Raw genomic sequence first — 21,069 nt, 5'->3', positions numbered from 1 at the left:
ATCCCAAGTTGTTCCAAATCACCACGCTGAGCCGTCCTGCCACGAGAAGCGAGTGATGCCGGCCGCTTCGGCGTCTCACGTAGCAAATCTCGGGCTGCTGACGTCACAATATCGCGGGATCACAAGATTCCTATCAGCCGAATCATGTGATCCCGCGATATTGTGACGTCAGCAGCCCAAGATTTGCTACGTGAGACGCCGAAGCGGCCGGCATCACTCGCTTCTCGTGGCAGGACGGCTCAGCGTGGTGATTTGGAACAACTTGGGATAAGGTAGGAACCTGAACTTTATACTGAGTGGTGTGCTATTCATAGCCCTGTGCGGCTATACCGGATTAACTGTGGAGAGACTTTTATATCAGAAGACATATATTAATACACATGAGGACACTCGATTATCAACTTGGAGTCACATTTACTTCTGTGGGACACTAAAACTGCTGTCTGCGGTCCAAGTGCTTTTACCAAGCACGCAAAGATTGTTCAATTTTCATCCGTCAGTGTTATTTTATGTTGGTGCCAACCATTATTTTATGAGATTTTACTATATTTGAATGTTGTTGTGATTTATTGCATACCATATATTAAATAATATATCCTATGGTCCAGATGGTGTGAGTGCTCACTCCTTTCTTTTCTGCAATTTACTTACTTATTTTGGGTTCGGGCACCCAAGTTGTGAGTTAGTAGCACCTGCCCATAACCACCCGAGTGTGAGCCAACCACCAATTTATTACTACTTTACTTTCTACAAGAAATCTAACCTACTGGGTGAGATTTATCAAAACTGGTGCAAATGAAAACTGGATTTCACATTTGATTTTCCAGAGGAGCTCTAAAAAAATGAAAGGTGGAATCTTATTGGTTGCTATAGGCAACTAAGCCAATTTTCCTTTGCACCAGTTTTGATAAATCTTGTCCAATGTGTACCATCAAACTTCAGATTATATTTTGCCCTAGTGTGGCGTATACAGTAATACAATTTCCCTATATGACACTCACTCAAGTTATCTGTAAACATATACAGCCAGGCCAGATTTGCAATTTTGTGAACCAGTAATTTTACCTGTAATCTAAATAACAAACTTTATGGGCATAGGAGGAGCTAAAATGGTGCCTATTGTAACCAGCCCAAACTATTCAGACTTCCAATGAAAAAGTCCTTAATGAATAATTACAATTGGTAGGTTTTTCTGTCAATAGCATTTTCACTTGTCATGAGGACATCCATAAGACGTCTTGTGAAGGTAAAGTCCATGGGTGCAACCACTCATGAGAGGCTGAAAGGACAGAGCTAAATCAAATACAGGGGGAGATTAATCAAGCTTCTTCTAGTTTTCTGCTATAGAAAAGTTGCAATTTTTGCCACAAGTCCCAGTTTGCAACTTTTTTGCTTTTTCCGATACCCTTGCCATTTTTCAAAAAAAAAGTGGTCTGAGAATGGGTGGGAAGTGGTGGTCCTCCGGTAGGACTTTCCCAGTCCAACTCATTTAACAACATGTGTGCCACTCTCTGGAGTAGATTTTAGTTCTGGCGCATGGTCGGCACATCTCACATCAGCACAGGACAAAATTAAGACCAATGTACATTATTCCTCTCTTAATATATCTCCTCCTCCAAAGTGTGGAGGATCAAACAGAGGATTGGAGGGCCAGATGGTTAGGAGCTACAGTGTTAGTAGATGCACCTATGGACATAACCTGGGTCTGGCATCTCAGAGACGTCCTAAATATGTGGGTTTTGAGTGATGACAGATGCCCTTTCAATTTCAATCACAGCAGGTGACAATCTAACTCCATTAGCAGTAATGACTTGTGACAGAATATTATGAGGAACCTGATTGGTTCTTGGTCTTCTTTGTCTTCTTTGCTTTGTGCTATCTTGATCCCGCTTTTCTTTGCCCTGGGACAGCCCGAAAGACTGAGAAGAGAAACAGAAAACAGAACACAGTCAATACCCAGTAAAGCTAACCATACATTTTAAAGAGGTTCTCCAGGAGTAGAATATTAATGTCCTATCTTTATGGTAGTTATCAGTATTTGATCAGTCGAGATCTGACTCCTGGTTGAAGCATGGCTTACTCTTTATTGTTTGCTCAGGCACATCGCCATACATACAGTAATGGACATGAACGGTACTGCAGCTCAGTCCTTTGGAACTAAATTGCGGGACCAGGCACAGCCACAAGCAAGTGTACGGTGCTGTGCCTGGGTACAGACATCTGGTGCTCCACGACCTTTTCATCCAGCTGATCATGGGGGGTGTCAGAAGTCAGGCTCTGATCAAATATTTATGGTCTCTGCTAAGGATAGGCCATCAATGTTAAAGTCCCAGAAAAGTTGCAATGATTGTACAATCATTAACATTACATCTACAGTAGAAAACAATTGGTGTTGACCGATGGACCAATACTGTTGGTCAGAACATTTTTCGTTCAAGCTTTTCCAGGTCTAGTGGTAAACTAATTTTATGATATTTCCAAAAATAAACATTTTACACTGGAAGAATCATTCACATTGTGGGAAATACGGCCCACAGATAAGAATGACATTGTATTTATGCTCCTTTCCCAACAAGCTATCCGTAAAATACATTTGGAAAGCTCGTCCTCTTGGGAGAAAATCGTTACCTCTATGGCTGGCTTAAGGGTATGTTCACATGGACAAGATTTCAATTGCATGGAATGGGATTACTGTAAGTTCCAGTCACACAGTGAAGTTAAGATCTGTGTGGCACAAACCACAGCGTACTGTCTTACAGTTTTCTGTGATATTTATACCTTCTATGGGAAGCATAGTTTCCAGTAATATGTCCAGAACCATCGCAGCCAGGAGTTGGACACCTAAAGCCAGAAAAAGCAAATATCATGTAATTCAAAAAGAGAGTGACATGGTATCAAATGAAAGGGGTGCTATGAGAAATAAGAAACAGTGCCACTTATATCCATAGGCTGTGTCTGGTATTGAAGTTTAGTCCCTATTTGCCCTATGGACAAGAGTGACGCTGTGAGAAAAGCATACCATTTTTTATTTTTTTATGGTTCCTTTAAAGAGGTTTTCCGAGTGTTTTATATTGATGACCTATGTCTAGGATAAGTCATTAGTATGTGATTGGTGGGATCCGAAACTCAGCACTCCTGCCGATCAGCTGTTTAAAGCTAACCGAAGCACCGTGGCCTCTTCAAAAAGCCGATTGGCAGGGTTGTCGGGAGCCGGATCCCTGCCGATCAGATTCTGATTACCTATCCTGAGCATAGGTCATCAGTATAAAACATTTGGAAAAACCCTTTAACTAAAACGTATAAAATATTTGATTTTAATAATATATGACTTGTTTTTATAGATAGTGAAAAATATGTAGCCTTACGTAATACTGCAAATTACTTAATATGGAGGACAGTGGTTATAGAAGGGTCAGGGTTGATCCAGATGCTCTGCCAGCAGGACCATTAGTCCAGTCTGCTCTGTATACATAAATAGGTGTCTATAGATATATCAATTCCTAGAGGTTAATTATATTATTACACCACCTAGAGGTTGATTATACTATTACACCCCCTAGAGGTTGATTATACAGTATTATTACACCAACCTAGAGGTTTATATAAGTTTACACTGCCTAGAGGTTGATTACTTTATTACACTTTCTAGTGATAATTAATCACTAGAAAGTGTAATAAAAGTTGTTTATATTATTACACCCCCTAGAATAGATGATGATTATACAGTGGTATTACACTGCCTGTAGGTTAATTATATTATTACACTGCCTAGAGGTTGATTATACTATTTCACCACCTAGAGTTTGATTATAGAGTATTATTACAACACCTTGAGGTTATATAGATATTATTACTCTGCCTAGAGGTTGGTTACATTATAGCACTTCCTAGATGTTAATTATATTATTACACCATCTAGTGATTCATTATATTATTACACCACCTAGAGGTTGAGTATATTATTACACCACCTAGAGGTTTATTATAATATTACACCGCCCAGAAGTTGATTACATTACATTGCCTAGTGGTTAATTATATTATTACACTATCTAGTGATTAATTATATTATTACACCACCTAGAGGTTGATTATATCACTACACCACCTAGAGGTTGATTATATTATTACACCGCCTAGAAGTGGATCATATTATTAAATCTCCTAGAGGTCATTAAAACAAATAAATATCTGATGAATTTTCTTATGATTCAGAGGACTTTTTGATGGTCCATTACTTGTCACATTGTATGAAAAATCATTATGTCTATGATCGTCTTAAAGAAAACCTTTCAATGTGCCAGGCCTATCTAAATATATCCATCAACATGATTTTCTCAAAAGTTATATTAGCGGGATCAGTTTCACATAACAAAAACCCCTAAAGTGCGGGTTCAAAAAATTCAGCATTTCCTGGTTCCGTGTGTCCACATAAGGTGCCACGTGATCTCTTTCCACGCTGTTGATTGGCTAAGCAGGATCATTACTGAGTCATATACACGTTTACATGATCATTCTCAAATTTTTATGATCTGTTTGCCAGTCGGCGTCATTGCTGGTCATCATGTGATGAAGGTGCAGACTTGTTGGGGATGATACATTGCCATATTTGCCAACTTTTATGACTTGGCCCCCGGGAGGTCCAAGAGAGTTTTTCAAGCATAATCACCTCCCTTTTCTTTTACACACATTTTATTTTTGGTCACTTCCCTTCGAATGACACAGTGCTGCCCCATCATTGTGTGTTTGGATGCCAGGGCTGAGTCTGATGATGCAGCATTCTAGCTAGGGCTGCTGGGGTGATGCACACAGCTATGGCTGCTCTCCAGGAAGTTCAGGGAGGCTTCTGTGGTTCCTGGGCTATTTGCTAACTCTTCTGGGAGTCTGGGAGGTTTCTCCTTTTTTGGAAGCCTCCTCAGTGTTCTGGGAGAGTTGTCAAGTGTGTATGTTGAAAACTGCTGAATACTCTGCTCCTGCAGGATCATTTTTCCAATCTGCTGGGGTGTAATAATATAATTAACCTCTAGGTGGTGTAATAATATAATGAACCATTAGGTGGTGTAATAATATAATGAACCACTAGGTGGTGTAATAATATAATGAACCTCTAAGCGGTGTAATAATATACTGAACCTCTAGGTGGTGTAATAATATAATGAACCTCTAGGCGATGTAATAATATAATGAACCTCTAGGCGATGTAATAATATAATGAACCTCTAGGCCAAGCATGCTCAACCTGCGGCCCTCCAGCTGTTGCAAAACTACAACTCCCAGCATGCCCAAACAGCCTACAACTATCAGCCTACAGCAGGGCATTGTGGGAGTTGTAGTTTTACAACAGCTGGAGGGCCGCAGGTTGAGCATGCCTGCTAGGCGATGTAATAATATAATGAACCTCTAGGTGGTGCAATAATATAATGAACCACTAGGCGGTGTAATAAAATAAGCAACTTCTAGATAGTATAATATAATCATTACATGTACTGATTAGTGAACAATCAATAGTAGGTTATACAGGATGAGGTTTCAGACCATCATGCACCATCAGAGAAAATCCCAGCATGCACCATTTAGGTCTGATTCTCCCGCAAGATATCCGTGTTCTATGTATTGAAAAAAATCGCTGGTGTTTGGTGTCTGGTACACGGACTACATTTTCATATTGCTCGCTGAAAGAGCCTTTAGAGAATTTCATAAATCTTCTCCAAATTGATTTTCAATCTAAAATGAACCAGTTCTTCAGCTCTGCTCTGGCTGCTCAGCCTCAACAATCCCTGAAAAGATTCAAAAGATCTTAAATCTATAACCTACAGCATCACTTGCACCAAAACCCTTTGTGTTTCCAGAATTTCTCCTTTGTGATCAGGGAAATCTAATCTAACATACAAGTCCTGACTGTCTCCACCTAGACTGGCCAGATGGTGGCAGCATTGATCCATTCATCCAGCGTTCATTATGTAATCGAGAACTGCAGAAACCCAGCTGTCAATTTATCAGATACATAAATAAGCAGAAAATAATTGTGGCGCGTCACATTCGAGGTTGGGAGGTGTTATCGCTAAACACCAGATCATATGTTACAGACATTGGCAAAGTATTCCCTCCTGAGATATTCGTTTCACAAGTTTTCTTATGCAAATGATCTAAAGCGATAATTAGCTGAAATGAGAATGACATAAGCAGGGGAGGGAGCTCTGCCATTTACTCCTGGTGTAAAATTTCACGTTTTTCTTTATCATAAAGTGGAGCATGAATTTATTATGTGAATTTATTCCTGATGTGCGGTGAGAGGTGTTCTCTCCTGCGCTATTAGTGCCGCCAGATGATTTACGTACAGCACATATTTCACAGGTTTTACCAGGGTCCAGAACAATAAGGCTCTGAACATACTGACAACTTCCAGGTACCATGAGATGTTTAGTTTTGTATTAACTAGATTGTCAGAGCCTGTCTGTGTCTAGTTTCACAATGGTTGGGGTACCGCTGTCTGATCTATACCTAAACCTGTATCTTCATCACAGCACCACCCTTGTCCGCGGGCTGCGTCTGCAACTGGAATACTAGATGTGACCTATGGACCAGAGTAGTGTTGTTTCTGGAAAAGGAAGACCCTTTTTACTTTTAAATGAAAAGGGTTCCAAAAATAACATTCCCTAAACAAATATCGCCGCGTTCATAACAATTCTCCCTATGCAATCATCATGTAATTTATCACGCATAGTGAATAGAGATGGCCTTGCGGCGCCATATTCTTTTGCATTGTGATGAACTTTGACCCATGACACATCCATCAGGTGGGACAGGACAGCCAATTGAGACGTTTCCGCACATGGACACACCCCCACCCTATCACAGAACCTTATCTGGCAGCCATTTTACATTCTGTGTTTTGCCAGTGTAGAGAGAGGTTACTTTGTGGAGCAGGGACAGGCTGTTAGGGACACCAAACGCTAGCTAATAGGGCAACAAAAGTCCTTTTAAGGACTGGTATAGATGTGCTATTGAAAGGTGTGATATACTGAGGGGTGTGATATACTTATAATACACTTTCTAACATAGAAAGTATATTATAGTGCATTTGTATTGTGCAGCAGTTGTGTGCGGTTCTGCTGCGATACCGCAGCTATATAGAGAGACAAACGCTATTAGAACAACTAATTGCAACGGGTGTGATATACCTGTTGCCCCCCAAAAAAACGGATTGATGGGTGTGATATACCTATAATATACTCTCTAACATAGAAAGTATATAGTGCATTTGTATTGTGCAGCAGTTGTGTGCCGTTCTGCTGCGATACCGCAGCTATATAAAGGGACAAGCGCTATTGGAAAAACTATTTGCAATGGGTGTGATATACCTGTTGCCCCCCAAAAAACTGATTGAGGGGTGTGATATACCTTCTTTCACAAAATACTGATTGAGGGCTGTGATATACCTGTTGCCCCAAAATACTAATTTAAGGGGTTCAATATACCTGCTTCCACCAAATATTGATTGAAGCCTGCGACATACCTACTTCCACAAAATACTGATTAAGGGGATTGATATACCTGTTTCAACAAAATACTGATTAAGGGCTGTGATATACCTGCTTTCACAAAATACTGATTAAGGGCTGCGATATAACTGCTTCCAAAAAGTACTGATTATGGGGTTCGATATACCTGTTTCCACCAAATATTGATTGAGGCCTGCGATATACCTGCTTTCACAAAATACTGATTAAGGGGTTTGATATACCTGTTTCCACCAAATATTGATTGAGGCCTGCGATATACCTGCTTCCACAAATACTGCTCTTCTCTAGGGACTTAGGCACATGGTCATTTTGATAATGACAGGCAGAGGAAGAGGCAGGCCGTTCCGCAGGGGTGGTAGGGGTCGGGCATGTGCACCAGCCCGGAGGCTAAGTGGGAAGTTGAAGAAGGCTTGTGCGATTACGTCAAAGGACTCACCAGAGTTGGTAGAGTGGCTCATTCAGCCCCCAAAGACACTACTACTAAAACCATATCCCATTATTTTCCCATCCCTTCCCACACCTTACCGATGTGCAGCCATTCTTGACATCAGATGAGGAAGAGGAGGTAGCAATGGCCACCACCCAGCTGTCTGACGACAGTACCCAGATCAGCCTAAGGAGGGAGGTCCCCGCTGTTGCTGTCTACTCCGAGATCTCAAATGTCAGTGGTGGTGAAGGTGACGATGATGACATGTCGATGGACGATACGTGGGTGCCCACAAGAGAGGAAGAGGAGGGGAGTTCAGAGGGAGAGACGGAGCAGCAGAGAGGAAGGAGAAGGAGGAGAAACAGGCAAAGCTCGCAGGGCACAGGAGGCAAAAAGCAGACTGCAAATGTATCTGGAGTGAGCCATCCACCACGGTCACTTCTGGCGCTCCCAGGATGCCGGCACATGGCTCTGCAGTGTGGGCTTTTTTTAACGTGTCAGCTGCTGACAATAGTGTTGCCATCTGCAGCCTGTGCAGTCAACGCATAAGTCGCGGTAAGCCCAACACTCACCTAGGGACGACCGCCTTAAGAAGGCACCTGGCCTCCCATCACCGAGCCCAGTGGGAGCAACGCCGTCAGAACCCACAAAGCCACACTCCCGGCACTCCACGTCCTGCCTCTTCTCCTTCTACTCTCTCCTCCCATTTGTCCTCCACTCCACCTTTCACCGTGCCGTCGTCGCGTTCATCTGGCAGAAGGCAGGCTTCCGTAGCCCAAATGTTAGAGTGTAAAAATTTGATGACACCGGATAACCCTCTTGCCCAACAACTGACCGCTGGCTTGTCGGAACTGCTAGCCCATATCTACTGCCATATAAACTGGTGGACTCGGAGGCCTTTAGAAAATTTGTGGTCATTGGCACACTGCAATGGAAGGTCCCTGGAAGGAAATATTTCTACCAGAAGGGCATCCCAGAGCAACAGAACATGGCCACGTACAGCGGCAAGTGAATATATCTCTGGCACACAGTGTCTGTGCCAAGATTCATCTGACCACAGACACGTGGTCTAGCAAACACAGGCAGGGAAGGTACATAACTTTTACTGCCCGCTGGGTGAACCTTCTAAAGGCCGTCAAACATGTAACCTGTGGCTCTCATGTGGATTTGGTGTTACCGCCATGGATTGCATGCAGGTCTGCCTCTTCTTCTCCTTCCCCTATTCCATCATCCTTCTCCTCCTTTTCCACTGCTACTGCCTCTTCCGCTGCGCCCCCCAAGCTTCTCAGAACCTATTCGATGTGCCATGTGAGACATTGCCATGCTGGGGCTGTTGTGCCTGGAAGCCAAGAGCCACACCGGTCCTGCACTGCTTTCAGCTCTGCGGTCACAGGCCGATCAGTGGCTAACCCTGCTCAATTTGACAGTTGGTAAAGTGGTGTGCGACAACGGTGCAAATCTGCTGAGCGTGCTGAAACAGGGCAAAATGAAACACATCCTGAACTTAGTCTTGCAGCGATTCGTTGCCAAATACCCCGGGGTCCAGGACATCTTGCGGCTGGCCAGGAAAATCTCTGGCAATTTTAGAAGATCTTACATGGCCATGGCTGGCCTTGCTGACGTTCAGCGGCGACCCCACCTGCCCGTCAGACGTCTGATTTGTGACAGCCCGACGCGCTGGAAATCCACATTCTATATGCTTGATAGGCTGCTCCAGCAGCAATGTGCCGTTAACAACTACCTGTACGAACTTTGCAGCAGGATGTTCTTGGGAGCTTGTTTTTTTTCACCGCGCCAGTGGCTGCTCATGCGCGATGCATGCAGACTTCTGCGGCCATTTGATAAGATCACCAAACTGGTCAGTCGCAGCCAGGGCGCCATCAATGACATCGTACCTTACGCCTTCTTTCTGGAGCGTGCATTGCGTTGTGTCATTGATCAAGCCTTTAAGGATCAGGAGCAGGAAGTCGCAATGCTGAATGAATTCCCAGGGGGGGCTACTCCATCTGAGACAAATCAGCAGGAGTCTGAAGAGGATTCAGAGGAGGATGGTGGCTGGGGGGGGGAGAGGAGGAGGAGCAAGAAGAGCAGGCTTTGAGGGGGACTTTAAACTTTTCGGGGATCCCTGATGTTGTCCGTGGCTGGGTAGAGGAGACCGAGGACAACATTTTCCTGGGCGATAAGCAGGAACCAGGGCACTCCACCACTTCCAATTTAGTGCAAATGGGGGCCTTCATGTTCCAGTGTTTGAAGAGTGACCCCCGTATAAAAAGCATAAAGGGCAAGGACCAGTACTGGGTGGCAACGTACTTAGACCCCCGGTACAAACACAAAATGGCAGACATATTACCATCATGACAGAGGGCTGGCAAAATGCAGCATTTCCAGGCCTTGCTGTGAGAGATGCTGCATTCTGCTGTTGCGGGCTCTGGCAGAGGAATTTCCACCCACAGCGAAATAGGTGCGGGTACCAATCCTACCGCGCCTGCAAGAAGAGGGCGGTTTGAAGATGTGTTGATCACTTCGGATGTGAGATCATTCTTGCAGCCAACTCATCGACAGCCGCCCTCCAGATCCAGCCTCAGGGATGCCTAGACCGACAGGTGTCCGACTACATCGTGTTAACGGCTGATGTGATCAAATATAACAAACAAAGAAATCCCTCAAAGGAGTTGCTACGCAACTATTTAAAATTTTTAAATGACCCTGTTTAGTTTCCCCTGAAGACGCCGACAGGCTCGGCGAAACATGTAGGGACACAGGGTGTTGTATTTTAGGCAGGAGAAAGACAGGGCGATATTTATAGGTCTCTGGTATAAGAGAATCTATATCACTAACTGATTAAAAACAATTAGGAAAGTCCAAGTATATTGGATACAAGATGTGCACATGAATACTGGCCACTGACCCTGGAATTGTTACTCCTGAAGGTTTTAACTTTTTTGTTCCCAAGTAATATGTTGGTTTTAAAAGGATTATAATAAAATTGAGTTTTTTATATTACTAGTCAGAGGAGTTGCAAAAATACGCTTGGTCCTAGTGACCGTTAAAAATTAAAAACGGCTGATGTGGACTCTCTGAGAAGCGAGGAACCCCTGGACTACTGAGTATGCAGGCTTGACATGTGGCCAGATCTGGCAAAAATACCATGGAACTCTTGGCTTGCCCCTCGTCGAGTGTCCTGTGCGAAAGGACGTTCAGTGCAGCAGGGGGGATCGTGACCGATAAGTGCACTCGTCTAGCTCACGACAGTGTGGACTAACTCACATCTCTAAAAATGAATGAGGCATGGATCTCGGAGGAATTCAACACCTGTGACGACCACGTGTAATTGAATTTCCTCATGCCAGTCCACACATATATCCGCCACCACCCAGAACAAAGAATGGTCCTTGTCTTATGTATATACAGCGGCATAAAAGGCCCTTTTCTGTCAGGTGAATGCCTAATTTTTGGGGCCTGTACTGGCCGACAGTAAAATGTTTATCCAGTGACCGCCTAATGTACCTCCAGCCACATCATCACAAGTTATTTTCTGTCAGGTGAATGCCTAATTTTTGGGGCCTGTACTGGCCGACAGTAAAAATTTTATCCAGTGACCGCCTAATTTTCTTTTCTAGGCTCCAGCAGGGCACATTTTTGAGAGTTTCCCTTTAAGATGCATAAAAATGGCCCCTAATTAAAATACATATTTTTTGTGGGAATTTTTGCCATTGAGCCCCCTCTGGTATGTCACTGTCCATGTTGTGGGACTACTTGTGCACTTCTAGTAAGTATTTGGTGGCTGCAAATCTGACCTGAAGGTTTTTCAGGTTCGCCTGCCATTAAAGTCAATGGGGCCCGCCACAAACGCGCGGTTCGCGAACATTTGATCGCCAAGCGTCCCGACCGATGTTCGTCTACCTCTAATGGTGAACGCAGTAAAAAAAATGTCAGCAATGCTGTTTTTTGCTTGTTTGCGACAAAAAAAAAGCAATCAAAAAGTGTTATGTTCCTGATCAAGCCCCCACACTACTTCATAGAAAAAAAAAGTTATGGGTCTTGGGATGTGGCGATGAAAAGGCATTCATTTTTTTAAACAGTTTTTATTGTGCAAAAGTAGTAAAACATAAAAATAACTATATGTACGTATTTGGCATCACTGTAGTCATACTGACTCCAATGTCACAAGCCAATAATGGGGCTTCTTTCATTCTCTGCAGCAGAGAAGCTTTATGGACCCCTGTTAGGCAAGAAATATCCTAATGCAGGAAATGAAAGTTAGAGAAGATCGTATTCAAGTGACCGTACACCTTGGTAAAGGTATAGGAGCTAGAGAATGTGAATGGATTCTATAGAATAAAAACTTCTAGTTATTCAATTAAGGAGAATTTTTGCGGGAGGGAGAGAGAGATCGTGAGAGTCTCTGTTTGGAATTGAGTATGTTTCTATTCACTAGCAGCAAGTAGAAATCTTGAAGAAGATGGCGTATTAAAACACAATAGCTGTTTAACAGCTATTCATCTACTGCTGAGGACATCTCTGGCTGCAACTTCCACTGGCAAAATCAGCCAGCTCAAATCTGAATTCTTTAAAGGGGTTTTAAAGTTTGCATCATCATCATCTTTTATAATCATTTATGAACGGATTTGTAATTTTGTACCTTTTACCTTTATTGCTTCTATCTTCTGTTCTGGGCTGTGGTCACATGATCATGTCCATGCAGATCATACTTGTTTCCTGTGTTGTTCTGTCCATGGGCGTGTCAGTCATAGAGGAGTGTCTGAGTAATTATTTGGGTGGGAGGAGCTATAAACTAGCTGGCAGTGTTAGTGGCAGTGATAGGGGAGTTTCTATGTAAGTAGGTGGATGGGAGGAGCTATCAACTAGTTGGGTGTTGTTAAGGACAGTAATAGGGGAGTTTCTGTGAAAATAGTTGGGGGAGGAGCTCTAAACTAGCTGGGGGTTGTTAGGGACCTTGATAGCGGAGTTTCTGTGTAAATAGTTGGGTGGGAGGAGTTATAAACTAGTTGGGCGTTGTTAGGGGCGGGGCTGGAGCTGTGACAGAGGAAGGAGAAGTGCATCATGGGTTTGGTTGGATACAGCAACAGGAAGTGATACATACAGGATGGAAACAAACCAGAGGGATTGGTTTACATGGGGAAAATCGGTCAGGAGATTCCAAATTGAAAAAAGAGCATGGGGAAGATGTACAAGAGATAAGTGATTTCCTGAGTATATCTGTTCAAATCCATAGTAATCCCAATTTTCAGTTTTGTGTTTGAAACACATTTTGGTACCAGCACTAGGGCCCTAGGTTCGAATCTGACCAAGGACAACATCTGTATGGAGTATGTATGTTCTCCCTGTGCCTGCGTGGGTTTCCTCCGACAATCCAAAGACATGCTGATAGAGAGGATAGATTGTGAGCTCATTGGGGACAGCTTGATGCAAATGTTTGTAAAGCACTCTAAAATGTGTTAGCACTATATAAGTGCATAAAATAAATAAAATCAGCAGAAAGTTTTTCACAAAGTATGAACTTCTCTTCAATTGTGCTTTTGGCACCCATGAAGCCAACCGTAGCCCATACCACATTCTATATTCCCAGAGAAGAGCCTCTACATTGTACTATAACGCATAACAGTCTAGATATTCCGGTGACTGGATTATAGCACACCGTGCATCATATACAACATCCTTCCTTCCTTCAAAATTCATATATTTATTATCGCTCTCAGCATTATTGTCAAGAAAACAGCATGGCCGTCATTATATCAGAGCCTGCAACCACTACCAGGCAATTAGCAGCTAGCGTGTATTGCAGGGAAGGCATTCTGTATGCTATGTGTTGGCCTCAGTCACATTAGGGAGGCCTATAGAGGTATCTGTCGATATTTAATGATCCGCTTCCTAAACTTGCTTCCTCTTTAGAAATATAGATAAAGATTTTTGGTTTTCCACAGCTTCAAGAAGTGATAACCTCCACTCCATGAAGTGTACAACTCCATTGGGTTGCTACTGAGGCATATCACTCTTGATGGACTTGCTTCAGTAACAACTTATTTGCTTTTATCTGGAGTTTACATTGCCATGTGAAAGGAAGCATGCACTTGTAAAGTACAGCTAGATAGTGGTCCTCAACTCCTCAGAATAACCCCCACTGGTGGCCTCCGACACAGCTGTCTTTTTGCATAGTACTCAGAGCAGAGGTAATCAATATTAGGAACAGGGAAGACCCAGAACATGTGCTCCATAGCACCATGAAGCTCTACATTTGAAAAGACTTAGGCCCCTTTCACACAGGCGAGATTTCCACTCGGGTGCGATGCGTGAGGTGAACACATTGCACCCGCACTGAATCCGGACCCATTAATTTCTATGGGGCTGTGCACATGAGCGGTGATTTTCACGCATTACTTGTGCGTTGCGTGAAAATCGCAGCATGCTCCTCTGTGCGTTTTTCACGTAACGCAGGCCCCATAGAAATGATGCGGTTGCTAGGTGACGATCGGGATGGGGACCCGATCATTTTTATTTTCCCTTATAACATGGTTATAAGGGAAAATAATAGCATTCTGAATACAGAATGCTAAGTAAAATAGGGCTGGAGGGGTTAAAAAAATTAAATTAAATTTAACTCACCTTAATCCACTTGTTTGCGCAGCCGGCATCTCTTCTGTCTTCATCTGTGAGGAAAAGGACCTTTGATGACGTCACTACGCTCATCACATGATCCATGACCATGGTGATGGATCATGTGATGGACCATGTGATGAGCACAGTGATGTCATCAAAGGTCCGTTTCCTCACAGAAGAAGACAGAAGAGATGCCAGCTGCGCGAACAAGTGGATTAAGGTGAGTTAAATTATAATTTTTTTTTTTTAACCCCTCCAGCCCTATTTTACTTAGCATTCTGTATTCAGAATGCTATGATTTTCCCTTATAACCATGTTATAAGGGGAAATAATACAATCTACACAACCTTGAACCCAAACCTGAACTTCTGTGAAGAAGTTCGGGTCTGGGTACCACATTCAGTTTTTTATCACGCGTGTGCAAAACACATTGCACCTGCGCGATAAAAACTGAACAATGGAACGCAATCACAGTCAAAACTGACTGCAATTGGGTACCTACTCGCGCGGGTTTGCCGCAATGCCCCGGGACGCATCCGGACCTAATCCGGACACGCTCGTGTGAAAGAGGCCTTAGGCTCCCTGCAAACACATGCAATTTTGCTCAGCCATTTTTGTTCACTACAAAATAGCCATGTAACACTCAATTTTTTTCAATACTTGCATGTTTTATGTGTTTTTTAGCACTGTGTGAACTAACTGCATTTATTCCCCTATTGAGGAGATATCAAAATGCAGGGAAAAAATATGGTGAAAAACTGTTCCATATAAAATGCCCTCAAAAGACAAGGGGGCACTGCCTCCGATTGGAGAGGAAAAAGTTCAGTCTCCAGAAGCGTCAAAGTTTCTTTACTGTAAGAACTGTGAGGCCTCATTCACACGGCCGTTGCCCGGCCATGGCCGTATCGCAGCCCACAAAGAGTGGGTTCGCAATATGTGGGCACCGGCCGTGTGCTCCCCGCAACACGGATGCAGATCCATTCACTAGAACATGTTCTATTTTTTTGCAGTCGGATGGATCACGGACACATTCAATTTGAATGGGTCTCGATCCGTCCCGGCCGCCACACGGATGTTGCCCGTGCATTAGGGACCACAAATTGCGGTCCCCAATACACGAAACGGACGCACAACGGCCGTGTGCATGAGGCCTAAATCTGTGGAATAGATGTGGTCACAACAGGGACAGTGGACAGTTTTAAAATTGGTTTAGATGAATTCTTAAAAGTAAATGACATTAACGCTTCTGAAAATGTGTCACTTTTGGGATTCACATCCCTTGGTTGATGGACTTATGTCTTTTTTCAACCGTATTAACTATGTAACTATGTAACATTCTGTGTTAAAAAAAAGCCAAAAAAGCCCCAAAAAACAGTAGCCAAAATAAATTCTCATGTTTCCTGCGTTTCATATTTCCCATAGACCTCCACATCTAGAGCTGGCATTTTTTACACAAAAACTAAACCAAGATCCATAGGTACAAAAAATGCCCCTAAAAACACAAAAATGCACAAAAACACCACTAAAAATCTATGTGTGAATCCACCCTTAAAGGTAACCTGTCATCTCTTTTATGCTGCCCATAGTCAGGGCAGCATGAAGAAGTGACAGGACGCTGTCTCTGAGGCTCCCCACACCCGCCTGCTGATTGACAGTTTTATCCCTTTTTCTACCTAGGACAAAACTGTAAATCGGTGGTGGGTGGTGGGAGGGAAAGGAAGCTTAGAATTAATGGTCAATCTTCTCAGCGCACAACTATTCTCAGGTACAAATTCCAAAAACAGTAAGTTCTCAACAACCACATAACAGTAGCAGATAAATGACAGATGACAGGCTCCCTGATCTTAAAGAGGTTGCCCGAAAATAATTTGGAAACCCCCCCCCCCCCAAATTATTATTTTTTCTATCTCCCCTTAGTGGTGCCTACAGGCATATAGGCTCTGGTTTATTGAGACCGGCGTCTGCTGTGTCGGTCTTGATAGGACCTTCATTGCCAGAGGTGGCATATCATCTATAATGAGTAGGCGTAGGCCTAGTGATAAATGCCATTCCTCCTCTGGCAGTCTGTGTGCTCGAGTGAAATCCATGACGGCTTGGAGCTGTCGTAGACGTCAGTCGTTATTTACGCCGGTTTCTAGCATACTTAATGATCAATTTGTCAGGGCTGACTTCCCCGCCCGGATCCTGCCCTCACCATACACCCTTTTCGTAAACCTGACAAGGGTCGGCGTAAAATGGCAGTTACAAATAAAAAAGTTGCAATGACATTTTGCATATAGGGAATGATAAAGTTGCCCCCAAAGAATGATTGTACTTTATGTGGCTTCTCCCTCATGAAGGGGGGGGGGGGGGGGGGGGTCCTAAATTCAGTTAGCGCTCCTGTCTTAATTTATTCCATGGGATTAGGTGTATTGTCAGGACTCCTAGTCTGAGTTTGAAGCTATGCTGTGTATTGTAAGAACTAGTGTGGTCATTTATTAGGACCGGCATTTTAGATGCTGGTCTCAATCCCTCTGCGCCGGCGCCGGCCTCTACATAACTTTGGTGCATCCTCCACCGGTGCCTAACAGCCTTAAATCTACGCCCGATTCCTTGCTGGCATAGATTTAGATAAATTTCTATGCCAAAAACTTGTGTAGAAAATGCTAAATAAGATGGGCTTGCTGGACCGCCCTCTTTCCCTCCATGCCGCCTGTTTTAGAACTGGCGTACGTGGCATGAAAGGGTATATCTAATCATAAATGACCCCCGCGCCTTATAAATGACACATACTCTCCAGATAATCAGCTTTTTTACTGTAGGATATGTGACATGCCTGGAAGCCTAGCGCTATACACCGGGGCATTTTATTTACTTGATCTAGAGAGTATTAACCTCGCTGATTTAAAGATAAGTAAAAATCCGGATAGAATAAAGACAAGTTATATGAGCAGCAGTAAAACAGATGGAAATACAGAGCCCTGCAGCCTGCAGCTAATGCAAAGCTTTATGATACCCTGGATAAAGCTTATATTCAATTTCACAGCATTGCTCAGAGTACCGTTACTTCTACAGACTAAGGCAGCTCAATATGACATCACGCCAGATAAATCGAATGCAAATATCCTCCGATGATACAATGTCATTGTAACGCAGGCAACAGAAAGACAGACAATGGGCTTCCTTACTTGAGTTCCTGTGAACTAGTGGCCATCATGTTCCGAATGCTCTTATCTGCCAGTGGACAGCCAGACAATCTGCAAAAAAGAAAGTACCCAAAACTATAGTAAAAGAAGGCACGGTAGGAACAGGGGAGTACAGGGCAGGGGCAGAGTATAGCCAACTGGTATTTAGATAAAGGGCTAGGACATGGGAGCCATCTCTGCATCTCGCATGTACAATTTTTCTAGTGTCTAATGATGGACATGGGTAAATATGACACCTTTGTAACATATCGCATACGCTATCGCTGTATGGTGGGTAGAGGTCCGGTCCTGAGAAAGAAGGGGGCGCAGCACTATGGGGGTAATTTGTTATTAGATATGTGCCAACTTTTGGCGTATATCGGTTGCAGATTTCGTCGCAAATGGGGATTTTCGGCCGAATCTGTGACTTTTCCCCACTCATGCCAGGTCTAAAAAAGGGGGCTGACTGTTTGGCCCATTTATCATTTTCTACACCTGTTTTAAGCGTAGAAAATGATCTAAATCTACATCAGCAAGGGAGCTAGCGTAGATTTAGGCCGGCGATGGATGCGCCTAAGTTATGTAGAGACTGGCACCTCTACATAACTTAGGCACGTCATGTGCCAGAAAAATGGCACATGACCCCATATGTTTTTCCTGCACAGTGACGCTCCCAGCAGAATGGCTGCCAGCCGGAAAGTGATAGTAGTGCTATACTAGTGCTGCCTCCCCTTTATTCTCAGGATTGGTGGTCCCACACTGATCATAAAGTGGCGCTATAGCCCAGTGAGTACTGTTTTAATGAATTTTCTGTTAAATTTTTCTTTTTTTAACCCAGAAACAAAAAATAAATGCCTGTTGAAACCATCAGCAATGTGTTACTGACGGATCTGTTATTCTTAGGGCTCATTCACACGACCGTATGAATGGGTCCGCACATCAGTCCCACAATGGTTGCGGAACCATTCATTTCAATGGGGTCACAAAAGATGGGGACAGCACACCAGTGATAATTACTGGGAAGGAAGCGTTTCTTCCTGATAATGGCCTGCTCGTCAGTGGAGGTGAAGAGCTCCATTAACATGTAGTGATCGTCTCCATTGTATAGGGATGAGAGATGGCTGCTACCTTCTCTCGACCCCAGTATAAATTCATTGTTTCTGAGCAGCAGATCCCTGTTCACACTGCAGGATCTGCTGCCCAGAAATGATGATTGAGATGTCCGCACCAAAGATCATTTTGTACGAACTACCCGACAATTGGGCAGTCTAAATGTGTCTTTCCTGCCTGGCCAATTAACACATGAATATTTGTGGTCGTGGCAACCAAGAGAATGCACCCCGTCCCACCTAAGCGGTTAGAGTTATGCCGCAACCGCGCCGTAGTAGGGACACCTGAATGAGGGCATCCCCTTTAAGAGTAGTGGATAGTAAGGGTAGGTGGGTGGGGAAACGCTGTAACGACGTAGAGAGTGGGAAGGACGCTGGCCGTTGAAGTAGGCAGCCATGCCCCTCCCACAAATACAGGCCAATGAATCGGCCTTACACATAATGCATATATAAGGGAATCATCAACCTACAACAAAGAAAAAATCCTCATCTGCAGTAACCCTGCTTGTTGATGGTTTCCATATAGCAACACATTAGTTTTTATAACTGAACAGCAAAAACTATAGACCCCCTGGCTGAAAAACACAATTACAGAAAAATAATTCAATATGTATTCACATAAACAAGAGACATCCGTTATTACAATGAGTTAAACGTCCATAGATCATAAAGCAGGCCATCATTAATGATCAATTAGGACAAGAATAGTTGGATGTGTGAATGAACATGTGATGTCAAATGACTGGAGATCAGAGGCGCAGAACAACAGAGACTTTGAAAGGTGCAAATTGGTGTTCGCAAACTTTTCACTGCCAATAAATGGCTGGTTATTATTCGCCTATGTAGGACAGCTATATTTATGTGACTCCGCGCCTCTGTGATGAATGTTCCGCACCAACAAATGGACGGCTCAGTCGTTAATGGAGCCATTTATGTAAGTGCAATGTATAATGTTACAGTCACACAGCAGTTCCGAGCTGAGGGACATTTATTACTGTGTCTGGAGTCGGCATATAGACGACGGATCAGTGGAGAGAAATCCGCCACCATAATATTCAGGCTTTGTATTAATACTTTTTTTCATTTGATTTGATTTTGTCTGTATCTTTATAGGTTATTTCTTTATTGTTTCTTGGGTAAAAATTCCAACAGTAAATTCCTTCAACTCTAGAATCCCGAAATTCTGATAGTTTTGCCCTGGATTCTAGCAGGTGAATGACAGATACTTTAGAATTTTACATTACACGGCAGTACTGGAAGAGTAATGCTAGATTTACACGGCCTGAAATTATTGGGAATGAACTGTTCCTTCCCGATAACTGCCTTCTCGTCGGTGGCAAATTGCAGCGATCACCTCCATTGTTTGAGGACAAGCAATGGTTACTGCAATCGTTCCTCATCATACATATTTGTTTCGGGCAGCCACTGTTCGCACCTAGTGATGATAAGCGAAGTATTGGAGGATTCAATTCATTTGCTTTGTGACTAATTACTTTGTCACAAACCACATTTCTTTGTAAGTAGTGGGTGCCATGAAAAGGATCGGCGATTGCGCCACTCCATGTCACTGTACCCCTCAGATGCCACGTTCGTAGCTGATCGTGGCATCTGATAGTAATAACTCAGTGTAAAATAAAATAAAAAATAAATAAAATAAATATATACCTCATCCATCTGATCGCGACGAGCCGGCAGCTCGCCATCTTGATTGAAGATCTAGCACGAAATCTTGCATGACCCATGATGATTTCATCACGTTGGACGGTGTGATGACGTCATATGTCACCACGCACAGGATTTTGTGCGAGATCTTCAATCAAGATGGGTTGAGGTAAGTATGATTATTTTGTATATTTTACCGCCATTCAGGGAAAATTAGTTCACTACCACGAAGCATGACGAAATTCGGCTTTGCGGGCGAATAGAATTTTCCCAGAACTTCAGATTGAAGTCCACTTCATGGACTTCAATTAGCTCAACCCTATTCATACCACACGATCTGATGCCCTGAAATGAAGATTTAATGTGCTGCATGAAAGATCATTTCACCCAAAGGACAAGGGCCGATTATCGGGAACGAGCGTTCTCAGTAACATTTGCTCCCAATAATCGGCTGGTGAAAATCCAGCATAAGCAGAGAAAATCAATTATCAGAGTGAATGGATTGAAAGTGATAGAAGCAGCAATGGCATTGATCTGTGATTGTAGGAATTCTTGGATTCAGAGGG

The 21,069-nt window shown here is 43.3% G+C and overlaps 1 protein-coding gene across 2 annotated transcripts in view; it reads right to left on the bottom strand.

The window, feature by feature from the left end:
• The window catches only part of MYT1L (myelin transcription factor 1 like), a 246,238-nt gene that overhangs the window by 34,811 nt on the left and 190,358 nt on the right, over nucleotides 1–21,069 (bottom strand). For both annotated transcript variants that reach the window (XM_040430991.1, XM_040430992.1), the window contains 3 exons: nucleotides 17,736–17,804; nucleotides 2,779–2,841; nucleotides 1,836–1,919 (listed from right to left, as the gene is read on the bottom strand). In XM_040430991.1, the coding sequence (XP_040286925.1) occupies nucleotides 1,836–1,919; nucleotides 2,779–2,841; nucleotides 17,736–17,804 (216 nt within the window). The remainder of the gene's footprint in view (nucleotides 1–1,835; nucleotides 1,920–2,778; nucleotides 2,842–17,735; nucleotides 17,805–21,069) is intronic.

Source organism: Bufo bufo, chromosome 4, assembly GCF_905171765.1.
Source record: "Bufo bufo chromosome 4, aBufBuf1.1, whole genome shotgun sequence".
Taxonomy (NCBI): Eukaryota; Metazoa; Chordata; class Amphibia; order Anura; family Bufonidae; genus Bufo; species Bufo bufo.
The sequence above is the reverse complement of the archived record's forward strand: the minus strand, read 5'-3'. Positions and strand labels throughout refer to the sequence as shown.